Source organism: Bombina bombina, chromosome 6 (genome assembly GCF_027579735.1).
Source record: "Bombina bombina isolate aBomBom1 chromosome 6, aBomBom1.pri, whole genome shotgun sequence".
Taxonomy (NCBI): Eukaryota; Metazoa; Chordata; class Amphibia; order Anura; family Bombinatoridae; genus Bombina; species Bombina bombina.
The window spans coordinates 1,025,391,130-1,025,409,246 of record NC_069504.1 but is presented as its reverse complement, the minus strand read 5'-3'; the positions used below and the strand labels follow the sequence as shown (position 1 = coordinate 1,025,409,246).

General features: G+C 37.5%; 1 protein-coding gene across 1 annotated transcript; it reads left to right on the top strand.

Annotated features, from left to right (window-relative positions):
* The first annotated feature begins 11,264 nt into the window (after positions 1-11,264).
* LOC128664860 (transcription factor Adf-1-like) lies at positions 11,265-12,428 on the top strand. The gene is made up of 4 exons (XM_053719659.1): positions 11,265-11,424; positions 11,552-11,705; positions 11,865-12,082; positions 12,178-12,428. Exons 1-4 carry the CDS (start codon positions 11,265-11,267, stop codon positions 12,426-12,428), a joined length of 783 nt encoding a protein of 260 aa, XP_053575634.1.
* Positions 12,429-18,117: the final 5,689 nt, after the last annotated feature.

Genomic DNA, 18,117 nt, shown 5'->3' with positions numbered 1-18,117 from the left:
TATTTTGGGGGTTTATTATTTTATTAGGGGGCTTAGAATAGGTGTAATTAGCTTAAATATCTTGTAATCTTTTTTTTATTTTTTGTAATTTAGTGTTTGTTTTTTTTTGTAATTTAGTTTAGTTAATTTAATTGTATTTTTAGATAGATGTTAGTAGTTTATTAAATTTATTGATAGTGTAGGTGTATTTGTAACTTAGGTTAGGATTTATTTTACAGGTAATTGGGTAATTATTTTAACTAGGTAGATATTAAATAGTTAATAACTATTTAATATCTATTATACCTAGTTAAAATAATTAACAATTTACCTGTAAAATAAATATTAACCCTAACATAGCTACAATGTAATTATTAATTATATTGTAGCTATCTTATGGTTTATTTTATAGGTAAGTATTTAGATTTAAATAGGAATATTTTAGTTTATAAATGAATTAGATTAATTTAATATAAATTTAGTTAGGGTTAGATAGAGTTAATATAGTTAATATAAATACTATAGTAACTATATTAACTATATTAACCCTAATATAATTAGGGTTAATATAGTTAATATATATAATGTAATACCTATATTAACTATAATATACTTAGGGTTAATATAGATAATATAGCTGGCGGCGGGGTAGGTAGATTAAATTAGGGGTTAATCATTTTAATAGAGATGGCGGCGGTGTAAGGGGCTTACATTAGGGGTTAATCATTTTTATATAGGTGGCGGCGGTGTAAGGGGTCAGATTAGGGGATAGATAAGGTAGATGGCGGCGGTTTTAGAGGCTCACAGTAGGGGGTTAGTTTATGTAGATGGCGGCGGGGTCCGGGAGCGGCGGTTTAGGGGGTAATAACTTTATTAGGGATTTCGGGGGGGGGGATCGCGGTTGACAGGTAGATAGACATTGCGCATGCGTTAGGTGTTAGGTTTATTTTAGCAGATCGCGGTTGACAGGGAGATAGACATTGCGCATGCGTTAGGTGTTAGGTTTATTTTCTAGTTAGTTTAGGGAGTTACGGGGCTCCAATAGTCAGCGTAAGGCTTCTTACGGCTGCTTTTTGTGGCGAGGTGAAAATGGAGTAAGTTTTCTCCATTTTCGCCACGTAAGTCCTTACGCTGCATATTGGATACCAAACTGCGTGGGTTTGGTATACCTGCCTATGGCCCAAAAAACTGCGAGCGACGGCAGAAATATACGCGCGTAACTTCTAGGTTACGCCGTATATGTGATACCAAATCCGCGCAAATATTGGCGTCGCCGGCTTTTGCGGGCGACGCTTTATATCGGATTGACCCCCTAGTGCTAACTGGAACAAATTAAAGCAGGGTAAGAAATCTATCCCTATTACCAAAACTGCATGAACGTGCAGCTCCCAATACAGAGGTTCTGGTAGGGGGCAGATTAAGCTTCTTTCAGGGGGCATGGTTTCAGTCTGTTCCAGAACCCTGGGTTCTGAATATAATTTCTCAGGGATATCAAATAGGATTCACAACAAGAACTCCCAGAGGAAGATTTTTTTCTGCTCAATGTTCCAAAGAATACTCTAAAAGCTCAAGCTTTTTTCCAATCTGTCTCAGATCTGGAAGCTACAGGATTGATTGTTCCAGTTTCTTTGGAAAGAAGTTTCATACAGCATGTGTGAGATTAGCTGCCTGTATTCTACTGAATTGTGATGACTCAGAGCTATTGTGATCACCTGCCTGTGTGCCACTGTATGCCTGCTATTAATGCCTTATTTGAAACCCAAAGATAAGTAATTAATTTATAGTTTAATCTCTGATTTGCTTTAATGTACTATAATCACTGTTTAATGTGTGCTATTGCTCTAATTTCATAATAAACACTGTTGTTATTCTACTGCATTCTTGAGTGTCAGTTCCCTTTTTCAGTACTATAGTGAGACCTAGTTTGCACATTCCCCAGCACCAGGACATAATAAGAGCAATATCTGATTCTTACAAAATAATGTAAGATTGGTGTACATGCATAGTTAATTATTTACTATTGGGTGCACTAAAAACCCAAAATTATATACAAAAGTTGCTGCTGGCTTTTAATAGGATGTTTCTGTAAAATGAAATGTAATAGTGAAAATAAATCATAACTCACACTCACCTAGATTACGAGTTTTGCACTAAACAGGGTGCAAGAATAACAGACTGAAAAGCCTCCTTGTGCTGTGCATTATGGTGCATTAAGCTCCATACCGCACAAAAGCCAAGGGCTGATTTGACGTGCTCGTGCACATTTTCCCCCATAGACATCAATGGGGAGAGTGTGTTAGAAAAAAACTAACACCTGTGATCTCAGAATGGCGATCGCCGTAATGCAAACCCCATTGATGTCTATGGGGAAAAGAAAGTTACGTTTAAACCTAACAACCTAACATAAACCACTAGTCTAAACACCCCTAATCCGACGCCCCCGACAGTAAAAAGTTATTAACCCCTGAAACTGATCTAACAATGTATCATCTCCTCTCCATATCATGATAATGTCATCTTTGAACCTCCCCCACCAAATAATTTGATTAGCAAACGGGTTATCTTTATATATCTTGGTATCCTCTCAGAAACCCATATACAAATTTGGCGTAGCTGGGGGCAATAATAGTCCCCATTGCTGTACCACCAATTTTTTTTCTAAAACAAATTTGTCACTTTCTATGATAAAATGTACTAATTCTGCAGGTAATTCTGTTTTCTCATTAATATTATGTTTAGGTACTCTAATTCCCTTATTATGGGGTATATTGGTGTAAAGGGCCAAAACGTCTAACGTTACCCAACTATAGTTATCTTCCCATCTTATTTTTCTATTTTGTTTAATGTATCCAGTGTATCTCTTAGATAGGACTTTAATGTGGGAACTAAAGGTTTAATTTAAAAGTCTACATACTCCGATAGGCGGGATGTTAGAAAATCTATTCCTGACACTATGGGTCTTTCTGGTGGAACTTTATCATCCTTGTGGACTTTTGGAAGATGATAGAATGTTGCAATTTTAGGACACTTTCTTTTTATATTTATCCACCACCCCCCGACATTGCCGACGCTAAATAAAGTGATTAACCACTATTACCCCGCTCCCCGACATCGCTGACACTAATAAAAGTTATTTACCCCTAATCCGCCATCCCTCGACATCACAACACCTAAATAAATACAATCAATCTTATCCGGATAACAAAGATACAGTTAGTAAAAACAAATGTCCGCTAATAAAGGCAAATGTTCAAAATAAGCCTAAAGGTTCACAGCAATATTGTGGTGAAACTTAAAGGGACACTCAGGTTTTATTAAATTTTCATGATTCAGATACAGCATGTAATTTTAAACAACTTTCCAATTTACTTCCATTAAAAAAAATGTGCACAGTCTTTTATATTTACACTTTTTTTGAGTCACCAGCTTCTACTGAGCATGTGCAAGGACTATACGTATATGCATTTGTGATTGGCTGATTGTTATCACATGGTACAGGGGGAGTGGAAATATACATAACTTTAAAATGAGTTAGAAAAGAATCTACTGCTCATTTGAAATCCAAAGTAAATGCTATTGTATTGTCTTGTTATCTTGCATTTGTTGATTATGCAAATCTGCTGTGTTTACTGGTCCTTTAAGTATCATAGCATCGATGTTGTAGTCTACTCACAATGTTTAAGCTCAATCCTATGAGGTAAGTTAACGCCTTCAGTAGGAGAGGTTTCTATTTTCCAGTTATGGATCCTAATGGGACCACACAGACGTTTCCTTCAATCCGTGGAAGTTATCCCCAATCCTAATTGTGCTGAAGTCTGTCCAGATGGGAGGAGATCCATTTCCAACAACCCGCACTTCTGGTTTAGTGTGTACTCAGCAATGGAATAATATGTAAAACAAAAACAGGAATATTCTCATAGTGTTAAACTGTTTAATCAAATTCTGGCACATACAAAAAAATGCACACTTACACCAAGTAACCTCAAAATTATGAGGTATATATGTTGTGTGAATATAAATGATTCATAGACATAAAACCTGTCCGCTTCACACTCATTAAAAGTCACACAGTAAAAAAACTCTTGGTTCTAACTCCAATATAGAAAGAGTCTCTGTTAAAAAGGCATATGTTTCACAATGAAAAATTACAAGGAACACTACTCCAATCCTTACGCGTTTTGAAATTTAACTACTTCTTCATCAAAGGTGAGTGTGTACCTGTTCCCTGCTTCTATTTAAAGGCAGCAATCTCCTACGTGATTGTTGTGGGTGTGTACCTGGCTTGTTTTAAAAATGTATTGTTTTTCTTTTGCTTTATTTTTCAGAGTTTTTTTGAATATCCATCTAATTATAATATATTTCTAAAATAATACTGTATTATAATTTATTACACTATTCATAATATCCCATAATTGCTTGTTTTATATTCTCCATTAGTGATGTCGCGAATAGTTCGCCGGCGAATAGTTCCCGGCGAACATAGCTTGTTCGCGTTCGCCGCGGCAGGCGAACATATGCGATGTTCGATCTGCCTCCTATTCGTCATCATTGAGTAAACTTTGGCCTTATACCTCACAGTCAGCAGACACATTCCAGCCAATCAGCAGCAAACCCTCCCTCCCAGACACTCCCACCTCCTGGACAGCATCCATTTTAGATTCATTCGGAAGCTGCATTCTTAGTGAGAGGAGGGACAGTGTAGCTGCTGCTGATTTATTAGGGAAATCGATAGCTAGGCTAGTGTATTCAGTGTCCACTACAGTCCTGAAGGACTCATCTGATCTCTGCTGTAAGGACAGCACCCCAAAAAGCCCTTTTAAGGGCTAGAACATCAGTCTGCTTTTCTTTTTTTTTCCTGTGTAATCTAATTGCAGTTGCCTGCCTGCCAGCGTGTGTGTCAGGCTCACAGCGTATACTGTGCCCACTTGCCCAGTGCCACCACTCATATCTGGTGTGGCAAGTGGTGGGGGTTGGTCTGTGGGGGGGGGGAGTTACACTACAGAAAAAAACCCCAGAAAAAACTACTTTTTTTTGCAAACTGGGTACTGGCAGGGGCCGCCAATAAGGCAGATGGGGAGGGTTAGAGAGCTGTTTTGGGGGGGATCAGGGAGGTTGGGGGCTAAGGGGGGATGCTACACCACAGCATATGTAAATATGCTAAAAAAATATTTTTTTTTTTTTTTAAAAAAACCTTTTATTTTAGTACTGGCAGACTTTCTGCCAGTACTTAAGATGGCGGGGGTGGGGGAGGGAAGGGAGCTGTTTGGGAGGGATCAGGGGGTCTGATGTTTCAGGTGGGAGGCTGATCTCTACACTAAAGCTAAAATTAACCCTGCAAGCTCCCTACAAACTACCTAATTAACCCCTTCACTGCTAGCCATAATACACGTGTTATGCGCAGCAGAATTTAGCGGCCTTTTAAATACCAGAAAGCAATGCCAAAGTCATATATGTCTGCTATTTCTGAACAAAGGGGATCCTAGAGAAGCATTTACAACCATTTGTGCCATAATTGCACAAGCTGTTTGCAAATAATTTCAGTGAGAAACCTAAAATTGCGAAAAAATTTAATTTTTTTTTAAATTTTATCGCATTTGGCGGTGAAATGGTGGCATTAAATGTACCAAAATGGGTCTAGATTAATACTTTGGGTTGTCTACTACGCTACACTTAAGCTAAAATTAACTCTACAAGCTCCCTACATGCTCCCTAATTAACCCCTTCACTGCTGGGCATAAAACACGTGTTGTGCACAGTGGCATTTAGCAGCCTTCTAATTAACAAAAAGCAACGCCAAAGCCATATAAGTCTGCTATTTCTGAACAAAGGGGATCCCAGAGAAGCATTTACAACCATTTATGCCATAATTGCACAAGCTGTTTGTAAATAATTTCTGTGAGAAACAAAAAAGTTTGTGAAATAGTGAACATTTTTTTTTTATTTGATCGCATTTGGCGGTGAAATGGTGGCATGAAATATACCAAAATGGGCCTAGATCAATACTTTGGGATGTCTTCTAAAAAAAAATATATACATGTCAAGGGATATTCAGGTATTCCTGACAGATATCAGGGTTCCAATGTAACTAGCGCTCATTTTGAAAAAAAGTGGTTTTGAAATAGCAAAGTGCTTCTTGTATTTATTACCCTATAACTTGCAAAAAAAGCAAAGAACATGTAAACATTGGGTATTTCTAAACTTAGGACAAAATTTAGAAACTATTTAGATGTTGTACCCACTGCGGGAGTTTGGTCTGTCACTGTGAAGCGGGCGTAACCCTTACACTACCTGATCGATACAACATCATACCTGATGTTTTAAAGCACGTTATTCCAAACAATTTAGGAATGTTAGGTGATTTATGCCCTTTATGGATTAAAACCAGACTCTGCATCAACTTTTCCATGGGAGTTTTGCCATGGATCCCCCTCCGGCATGCCACAGTCCAGGTGTTAGTCCCCTTGAAACAACTTTTCCATCACTATTGTGGCCAGAAAGAGTCCCTGTGGGTTTTAAAATTCGCCTGCCTATTGAAGTCTATGGCGGTTCGCCCGGTTTGCCCGTTCGCGAACATTTGCGGAAGTTCGCGTTCGCCGTTCGCGAACCCAAATTTTTATGTTCGCGACATCACTATTCTCCATTAGATTGAGGTGGGACTTATTCTATTAGCTATTATATCCGGAAACTTTCCTTCTAATTTTTCAATGCATTATTTCTGAATGGGTGTATCTTTTCTGTCTTTCTCTCCTAACCAGTGTAGTGGTTGAATACAGATACATTATAGTATATCTCATTTCTCCATTGAATATACTAGCGATTTTCTAGTGTATATTGAAGTTTAATGATAGTTCTTTTTATAAAAAGGATGTTATGTCAATGTCTTTATTTAAACCTGCTGGTACCATACGGCGAGATTACGAGTTTTGCGTTAGCCTTAAAAAGCAGCGTTGAGAGGTCCCAACGCTGCTTTTTACCTAACGCTGGTATTACGAGTCTGGCAGGTACAGGCTCACCGCTCACTTTTCTTCCGCGACTCGAGGCTACCCCTTACGTCAATTGTGTATCCTATCTTTTTAATGGGATTTGCCTAACGCTGGTATTACGAGTCTTGGAGAAAGTGAGCGGTAGAGCCTCTACCTCCAAGACTCCTACCGCATTTAAAAGTCAGTAGTTAGGAGTTTTATGGGCTAACTCCGGAACATAAAACTCTTAACTAAAGTGCTAAAAAGTACACTAACACCCATAAACTACCTATTAACCCCTAAACGGAGCCCCCCCCCACATCACAAATACTATAATAAAATTATTTTACCTCTAATCTGCCGACCGGACACCGCCGCCACCTACATTATAGCTATGAACCCCTAATCTGCTGTTCCTAACATTGCCGACACCTATATTAAATTTATTAACCCCTAATCTGCCCCCCCCAACGTCTCCTCCACCTAGCTACACTTATTAACCTCTAATCTGCCGACCGGACATCGCAGCCACTATAATAAATGTATTAACCCCAGTAGTTAGGATTTTATGGGCTAACGCCGGAACATAAAACTCTTAACTAAACTGCTAAAAAGTACACTAACACCCATAAACTACCTATTAACCCCTAAACTGAGCCCCCCCCCCCCACATCACAAACACTATAATAAAATTATTTTACCCCTAATCTGCCGACCGGACACCGCCGCCACCTACATTATAGCTATGAACCCCTAATCTGCTGTCCCTAACATTGCCGACACCTATATTAAATTTATTAACCCCTAATCTGCCCCCCCAACGTCGCCTCCACCTACCTACACTTATTTACCTCTAATCTGCCGACCTGACATCGCAGCCACTATAATAAATGTATTAACCCCTAAACCGCCGCAATCCCGCCTCGCAAACACTATAATAAATTTTATTAACCCCTAATCTGCCCTCCCTAACATTGCCGCAACCTACCTACAATTATTAACCCCTAATCTCCCACCCCCAACGTCGCCGCTACTATAATAAAGTTATTAACCCCTAAACCTAAGTCTAACCCTAACCCTAACACCCCCCTAAGTTAAATATAATTTAAATAAAACGAAATAAATTTACTATAATTAAATAAATTATTCCTATTTAAAACTAAATACTTACCTATAAAATAAACCATAAGATAGATACAATATAACTTATAGTTACATTGTAGCTATTTTAGGATTTATATTTATTTTACAGGCAACTTTGTATTTATTTTAACTAGGTACAATAGCTATTAAATAGTTAATAACTATTTAATAGCTCCCTAGTTAAAATAATTACAAAATTACCTGTAAAATAAATCCTAACCTAAGTTACAAATACACCTAAAGCCCGTGACACACTGCACGCTAAGCAACGCGCAGCTAGGGGAAGAGGTGACGCGCGGACATTCGCGAGCAGTGTGTCTTGGCTCTTCACTCCTTCGGCGGCAGTTGGCGTGGACTCGCGTAGCCAAGCGCTGAGAGATGAATAATTTCATCTTCAGCCAATCGGCTCACGCGTATAAACAGGCGCGTTAGGATGTGGGCAGCCAATCAGATTCCTCCAGACAAATAAGCTTCTGTTGAGAGGAATTGATTGGCTTGCCGCTCTTTTAGATAATTTCAGGGGCTGGGTGTTGGTAGCTGAGAAGGAGGGAGGCCACCACAAACCGGCGATTTCTCATTTTAGTACTACTAGAGTACAGTAGTGTACAAGCAGCTGTGATACTTGCACTGCATATAGCAGGTACAAGCTAGCATGCTTGTGTGAAATACCCAAGGTTAATGTGCAAAATGATTAAAAATGTTATTATGATTTTTTTTACCACACAAAAATGTACTCATTTTGTAACTTTTTTGTACAGTACAAATAAAATAAAGCAAGCTGATAAACAAATGAATACATTTTTGTTTGTTATAAAAAATCATATTACTGCTTGATTATTGCATAATATACACCATACATGGATATTGTACAAAATCAGGCAGTAGTTGTGGGTCAAGTTGTATTGGATTTTCTCCTGCACATCCAAAAAAATGTTATCAATTTTTTTTTTTTGCTTTATGTTTTAAAGACTTCATTTTAACCCCTTAAGGACCACAGCACTTTTCCATTTTCTGACTGGGCTATTTTTAAATTTCTGAGGTGTTTGTGTTTAGCTGTAATTTTCCTCATTTACTGTACCCACACATATTATATACAGTTTTTTCTTGCCATTAAATTGACCTTCTAAAGATAGCATTTTTTTCAACATATCTTATAATTTTTTTTTATTTTTTTTTTAAATATGAGGGAAAAAATGGAAAAAAAACACTTTTTCAAATTTTAACCCCCAAAATCTGTTACACATCTACAACCATCAAAAACACCCATGCTAAATAGTTTCTAAATTTTCTACAGAGTTTAGAAATACCCAATGTTAACATGTTCTTTGTTTTTTGAGTCAGTTATAGGGAAATAAATTCAAGTAGCACTTTGCTATTTCCAAAACATTTTTTAATCAAAATTAACAATAGTTACATTGTAAAACTGATATCTGTCAGGAATCCCTGAATAACCCCTCACATATTTTTTTATTTTTAGTAGACAACCCAAAGTATTGATCTAGGCCTATTTTGGTATATTTCATGTCACAATTTCACCGCCAAATGCGATCAAATAAAAAAAAAAGTTCACTTTTTCACAAACTTTTTCACAAACTTTAGGTTTCTCACTGAAATTATTTACAAACAGCTTGTGCAATTAGGGCACAAATGGTTGTAAATGCTTCTCTGGGATCCCCTTTGTTTAGAAATAGTAGACATATATGGCTGTGGCGTTGCTTTTTTGTAATTAGAAGGCCACTAAATGCCACTGAGCACCACAGTTGTATTATGCCCAGCAGTGAAGTGGTTAATTAGGCAGCTTCTAGGGTTAATTTTAGCTTTAATGTAGAGATCAGCCTCCCACCTGAGATATCCCACCCCCTGAACCCACCCTGACCCCCTCAAACAGCTCTTTTCCCTCCCCCACCTCACCATTGTCACCGCCATCTTAAGTACTGGCAGTAAGTCTGCCAGTACTAAAATAATTTTTTTCAATTTTTTTTATTAAATTGATTCTGATCCCCCCCCATACAGCTCTATAAACCCAACCCTCTCTAAATATTTACCGTCATCTTGGGTACTGGCAGCTTTCTGACGGTACCCAGTTTGCCCCCAAAATATGTGTGATTTTTTTTTTTTATTAATATAATAATATATTTCTTTAGTGTAGCTGCCCCCCCTCAATATCCTACCTCCCTCCCCCCAGATCCCTTACACAACATTGAGGATGTCCCCACCATCGGCTTGGTGCAAAAAAATGTATGCAAAGATCTTGAATTTTCCGCACCCACCCGTCCCCCCGGACGCTTCCGTCTAGTGAGGCGCAGATGTGAGAAACTGGAACAGGATGCCGGTACATTGATGGGTCGCCCACCCGCCTCCCTGCTGCTGCTCCCACCCACCAACGATCGGCACCATCAATGCCCGATGCAGAGAGGGCCACAGATTGTCTCTATCTGCATCTGTGGATACAAAAAGGGATTACTGTGATGCCTCAATACCGAGGTATCACTGCAACCCCTTGAAAGCAGTTGGACGCGATCAGGATCGCTTCAACTGCTTGAAACCCTCGAGGATGTACAGGGTACGTCCTTGGACACTGACATTTTTGGTAGGACATACCCTATACGTCCTTGGTCCTTAAGGGATTAATAAAGTCCTTGCTAACTAAAGGTGCTATATACAGTATAATCTATATAAAAATAGAATGGAACTTGAACCATTCTCAGATTATATTGATTATACATAGCACCTATAGTTCTCATACTTTATAAATTTACCCAACATAAGGACTTGTTTTAAATAACATCAGGACTGTGGGTAGCTATATATAGCACAGTGTAATTTTCAGTTCTGTATTCTGCCCCATACTTGACCAGTGATATCAGGGCTGTTACATAATCAAGAAATACAATTAAAAAAAAATTACACTGTGCACTATATAGCTACCAACAGTCCTGATTTTATTTAAAGGGGCAGTCAACACCAATGTTAATGTCAAAAAATGTTGTAAGATGGCTGTTGAAGGGGTGGTGATGTGAGAATTAATCATGAGTTCCTGCTTGTGTATTTGGTATATACATATAAAATTTATTCATAAACCTTTCCAATTTAAAATTTGAGTGTTCAGTGGCTTTATTCAATTTTATTTTATTTTTTTCTGCTTTATTTTATTCAATAGAAAAATATTTATCATAGAAAATGGCCTTTTCGCAACACTGTGGTTGGGATGCAGATATTCTGTTTGTTTTGGAAGTTGAAAAAAGACCTTGTCTTTACGATATGAGAATTAAAGAATATCGCAATCAAAACTTCAGGCAAATGGCATGGAAAGAAATTAGCGAAATTTTAAATATCCCGGGTACAGTATTCCTGTTTGTATGGAGATCTTTCATAGAATAGTCAGAAAAGTATTTGTTGTAAAAAGTGTAACTTAAACAATGTTACACAATGTTACATAATTTTTTTTTACTTATTTTGTTATGCAGAAGCCGCTTGTCCTGCAAAATGGAAGTCCATAAGAGACAAATACCTCCGAATTTATAAAAAAAGTGGATCTGGAGCAGACGTTATAATAGAAGATCCCACATGGATTGTCAGCAAATATTTGAGTTTCCTCAATCCTTGTTTAAAACCAAAAAGGTAAAACTTCCTATATCATTGTATTAAAGTTATAATCTTAATTTCTGTGTTTAATTATTTAATTATATAATCAATAGAAACAGTTTAATAAGTATTATAAATTCAGTTTATTATATTATTTATGAAAAATGTATTAAAACCATATTATCTTTTTTTTAGGACTACAGGAAACTTTAGTGAGTTTGTATTAAGAGAAACTCCTCAGACCTCCCAGTCGGAGACATCAACGCAGGAGGACACCTACATTGAATCAGGAACAGTGCAGGACATGTCTGAAACTATCATAATGGAAACTCCAAGTTTGGATACTTATATTGAGTTAAATCCGATTGTCACCGACAGCGCAGAAATAGCTTCACAGAGTTCCGAAATGACAGGTTGGTGGTCAATTAAAATTTAGGATTGTTACAGTGCAGTATAATCAGGGTAAGAATATTGCATTTACAGCAAAAATATTTTTATGTGCTTTCAGATTCTGCTACAACTTCAAGAGATGCTGTTCCTGGAAAACGAAAACGTATTCAGCAAAGCACTATTGAAAAGGTTTTGGAAGCTTTAAAAGCACCAATCATTGTGCCTTCACAACAATCAAACATGGAGTCAGATGCAGACAGGCTGTTTCTGTTAAGTCTGTTACCTGATTTTAGGAGGATTAATCCACGCATTAAAAATAATGTGAAAACTGAAATAATTAAATTAATAGATAATGCACAAGAACATTGATGCACAAATGTGTACAAATGTTACTTGCCAATGTAGTTTACAGTATGTGTATATATATTTTTTTTTTATTTTTATAATATTTATACCTGTATAGTATATTTTCTTTTAATTTGTTATTTCTAACTGGTTCTAGAGCGTGTTTAACAGTTATAATATTGTTTAAAAAAAAGGATCTTTATATTTTAATAAAATCAATTGGCAATATTTTTTTTTTTGTTTTTTTGTTTATGTATGCGAGTCTCTGTTTTTTGGCCCGCATACACAACAGTCATTAGCATACATAAATAAAAACAAAAAAATTTTGGCAATTGATTTTTAAATACTTAAACATTTATGTATATATAATAAAAATAATTTCAAGTTTTGAAACTGTTTTGCATTAATTAAATGCACTTTATTAAACAAATAAATTAAAAGTTTTTATACAATAAATGTGTCATTTCAACAAAATGTGCCTTGCCCTCATTTGATGTAAAATACTTCACAAAAGTTTCTCTTGTTTGATCTGCTACTTTACTATAGTTATTGGCACCCTGCCTACATAATCCATGGACACAATCTGCATCCACTTCTTGCCTCCATCGTCCAGATATTATATTTCCATTTGCTTCCTCCATATCCATATAGCCAAGAGGACAGTACCTTCTTCTCTCCAGTTCCATTTCAGCTTCCTCTACTCTGATGTAGTTGTGCAATGCACAAATGCTCTTTACTACAGTTTCTGCATTATCAGGATGCATGTACAATGAATCCAAAATTGCTCTCCATTTTGCACAACAGATGCCAAACACATTTTCAGAGATCCGCCTAGCTCTTGATAGTCTTCTGTTGAAGATGATTTGATCTTCCTTAATTTCTTTTTTAGGGAAAGGCCTCATGAGGTTTTTGAGTAGTGGGAATGCTTTGTCAGCAACAATAACAGGTGGAACAGCAATGGATGTCCCCGGTATCTTGCATGCAGGAGGCAAATCAGCATTTCCAGCAATAATTGCCTTCCCAAAACTACTTTCAGAAAAAACTCCCCCATCACTTTGTTTTCCGTATGCCCCTACATCAACAATGATATATTTGTAGTTAGCATCACAAAGTGCCAGCAGTACAATGGAGTTGGAATCCTTGTAGTTGTACCACATGGATCCAGCATTGGGTGGTGCTTGAATATACACATGCTTTCCATCCATTGCCCCTAAAAAAATGTAATAATAAATTCATTATTTTGATATTTTGAATACATTAAAATTTCCTGATTTATTAAAATTTAATAAACAAATCATACCTATACACATGGGAAACTGCCATTTCTCCCAGAACTCAAAGCAGATTTTCTTCCACATTTCAAGGTTTGGAACAGGCATGTATACTGGCCACAAAACATCCCACAGTGCTGCTGCAGTATCTGGAATGATCTGTCCAACTGTTGTTCTACCACAATGAAATGCCAAACCGATACTTGAATATGATTCTCCAGTGGCCAAAAATCTTAATGTAATTGCCAGCCTTTGAGCAGGACTGATAGATTGACGGAAATTTGTGTCTTGTCTCTGAATTCTTGGTCCTACTAATGTCAGCAGCTTGTCAAAATGTTCTTGACACATTCTGAAATACAAGTAGTGGCTTTCATCATCATTCAATCGCATTTCCTGAATCAGATTATTAAAGACCCCTTGTTGGGCCCTTCGTTGGTAAATGGGCCTTATCCACCATCTTCTGGTATTTCGCTGAGGCAGGGAGTCTATAAGGAGAGCAGCTAAAATCCGTCTCCTCCTTCCCTGAGTTATTACCTATAATGACATCATTTAGTTCATTGAAGCATCATTTTAAAGGGACAGTTTACTCAAAAAAATTCTCCCCTTTAATTAGTTACCAATGTTGCACTTTACCTGCTGGAGTGTATTCAATTGTTTACAAGTATTTTCATTCCCCTTAGATTAGCATTTGAAATATTCTTTTTGGCCTGTGATATTCCCACCTATCCTGAAAGAGTTTTGCATTAAAGGGACATGAAACCCAAACATTTTCTTTCATGATTCAGCTAGAGAATACAATTTGCATCAACTTTCCAGTTTACTTCTATTATCAAATTTGCTTCATTCTCTTGGTATCATTTGTTGAAGGAGCATCAATGCACTACTGGTTGCTGACTGAACACATGGGTGAGCCAATGACAATTGTTATATATATGCAGCCACCAATCAGCAGCTATAACCTAGGTTCTTTGCTGCTCCTGAGCTTGCAAAGATAAACCTTTCAGCAAAGGATAACAAGAGAAGGAAGCAAATAAAATAATAGAAGTAAACTGGAAAGTTGATTAAAATTGTATTCTCTATCCAAATCACCAAAGTAAATGTTTGTGTGCCATGTCCCTTTAATGCCAAGCTGTGTAAACACAGCCAGCAGAATAAATTACACTCCAAGTGGGGTACAGAAGAGATAAGGTAATAAAATGTTAACTTTCCATTGTTCTCTCCAAGTATTGGTGTTTGGTTAACTTACAGATATGAGATCTAATTATACCTACAAGCTCAACACTATTTATTAGTTTGTGGCCTCAAAAACACAAATCAGGTCATTTATATACACAAATAAACCTTTAAAAGAAAATGTCATACATTTTATATTCTGCAGCTGGTAAAAAAAAGTAATTGTAAACATATTTTATAGTATACTGTCCCTTTAATGTATATTTGTAATTTGATTACATAAAACACAAATTTATTAACCTGACTCAACCACTCAGTAGAGATATCCATCAGTAGCAGAATCTGTAGAGGTAAACATGAAAAACTACAGACAGCACAGACAACAGTGTAGACAAGCTGCGAGGCGGTGCAGCGCGAAGTGAAGCTTGCAAAATTTTCTTGCTGCTTTGCTTTGCATCGCCTCGCGTCGCTCTGCTTGCAGTGTGTCACAGCCTTAACACTATACTATCAATAAATTAATTAAATTAATTAAATAAATTTTTCTAAAATAAAATACAATTATATAAACTAAACTGTATTACAAAATAACCCCACTAAAAATATTACAAGAAGTTTAATCTAATTACACCTAATCTAAGCCCCCTAATAAAATAAAAAAGCCCCCCAAAATAATAAAATTCCCTACCCTATACTAAATTACAAAAGTAATCAGCTCTTTTACCAGCCCTTAAAAGGGCTTTTTGTGGGGCATTGCCCCAAAGTAATCAGCTCTTTTACCTGTAAATAAAATACAAGACCCCCAACATTACAACCCAACACCCACACACCCCTACTCTAAAACCCACCTGATCCCCCTTAAAAAACCTAACACTACCCCAATAAAGATCACCCTACCTTGAGCCGTGTTCACCCAGCCAGGCACCGATGGGCCAGAAGAGGACATCCGGAGCGGCAGAAGTCTTTATCCGATCAGGGCAGAAGAGGTCCTCCATCCAGCAGAAGTCTTCATCCAAGCATCATCTTCTATCTTCATCCATCCGGAGAGGAGCAGGTCCATCTTCAAGACATCCGACGCGGAGCATCCTCCTCTTACCCACGACTAACGACGAATGAAGGTTCCTTTAAATGACGTCATCCAAGATTGCGTCCCTCGAATTCCGATTGGCTGATAGGATTCTATCAGCCAATTGGAATTAAGGTAGGAGAAATCCGATTGGCTGATGTAATCAACCAATCGGATTGAAGTTCAATCCGATTGGCTGATTGGATCAGCCAATAGAATGCAAGGTCTATTCTATTGGCTGATCCAATCAGCCAATCGGATTGAATCGGATTTTTCCTAACTTAATTCCGATTGGCTGATAGAATCCTATCAGCCAATCGGAATTCGAGGGACGCCATCTTGGATGACGTCATTTAAAGGAACCTTCATTCGTCGTTAGTCATCGGGAAGAAGAGGATGCTCTGCGTCAGATGTCTTGAAGATGGACCCGCTGGATGAAGATAGAAGATGCCGCTTGGATGAAGACTTCTGCTGGATGGAGGACCTCTTCTGTCCTGATCGGATAAAGACTTCTGCCGCTCCAGATGTCCTCTTCTGGCCCATCGGTGCCCGGCTGGGTGAACACGGCTCAAGGTAGGGTAATCTTCAATGGGGTAGTGTTAGGTTTTTTTTAAGGGGGGATCGGGTGGGTTTTAGAGTAGGGGTGTGTGGGTGGTGGGTTGTTATGTTGGGGGGGTCTTGTATTTTATTTTACAGGTAAAAGAGCTGATTACTTTGGGGCAATGCCCCGCAAAAAGCCCTTTTAAGGGCTGGTAAAAGAGCTGATTACTTTTGTAATTTAGTATAGGGTAGGGAATTTTATTATTTTGGGGGGCTTTTTTATTTTATTAGGGGGCTTAGATTAGGTGTAATTAGATTAAACTTCTTGTAATATTTTTTTATTTTTTGTAATTTAGTGTTTTTTTTGTAATATAGTTTAGTTTATTTAATTGTATTTTATTTTAGAAAATTGTATTTAATTTATTTAATTAATTTATTGATAGTGTAGTGTTAGGTGTATTTGTAACTTAGGTTAGGATTTATTTTACAGGTAATTTTGTAATTATTTTAACTAGGTAGCTATTAAATAGTTATTAACTATTTAATAGCTATTGTACCTAGTTAAAATAAATACAAAGTTGCCTGTAAAATAAATATAAATCCTAAAATAGCTACAATGTAACTATTAGTTATATTGTATCTATCTTATGGTTTATTTTATAGGTAAGTATTTAGTTTTAAATAGGAATAATTTATTTAATTATAGTAAATTTATTTAATTTTATTTAAATTATATTTAACTTAGGGGGGTGTTAGGGTTAGGGTTAGACTTAGGTTTAGGGGTTAATAACTTTATTATAGTAGCGGCGACGTTAGGGGCGGGAGATTAGGGGTTAATAATTGTAGGTATGTTGCGGCAATGTTAGGGAGGGCAGATTAGGGGTTAATAAAATTTATTATACTGTCTGCGAGGTGGGATTGCGGCAGTTTAGGGGTTAATACATTTATTATATTGCCGGCGATGTTCGGTCGGCAGATTAGGGGTTAATAAGTGTAGGTAGGTGGCGGCGACGTTGGGGGGGTGCAGATGGTTAATAAATTTAATATAGGTGTCTGCGATGTTGGGGGCAGCAGATTAGGGGTTCATAGGGATAATGTAGGTGGCGGCGGTGTCCGGAGAGGCAGATTAGGGTTTAATAGTATAATGCAGGTGTCAGCAATAGCGGGGGCGGCAGATTAGGGGTTAATAAGTGTAAGATTAGGGGTGTTTAGACTCGGGGTTCATGTTAGGGTGTTAGGTGCAGACATAGATTTATTTTCCCCATAGGAAACAATGGGGCTGCGTTAGGAGCTGAACGCTGCTTTTTTGCAGGTGTTAGGTTTATTTTCAGCCAGTTCAGCCCCATTGTATCCTATGGGGAAATCGTGCACGAGCACGTTTTTCCATCTTACCGCTACCATAAGCAACGCTGGTATTGAGGGTTGAAGTGGAGCTAAATTTGGCTCAACGCTCATTTTTCTGAGGCTAACGCAGCCATTCAGAAAACTCGTAATACCAGAGTTGGCTTAAGGGAGCGCTGGAAAAAAAAGGCTTGTTAGCCCCGCAAGTTTTTACCGACAAAACTCGTAATCTAGGCGTTAGTATTCAAAAAGTGGGTTTCTCTCGGTCTTAAATTTATCCCCCTCCTTCCTTTCCTTGGGGTATGAATTCTAGAACTGTCCCCCT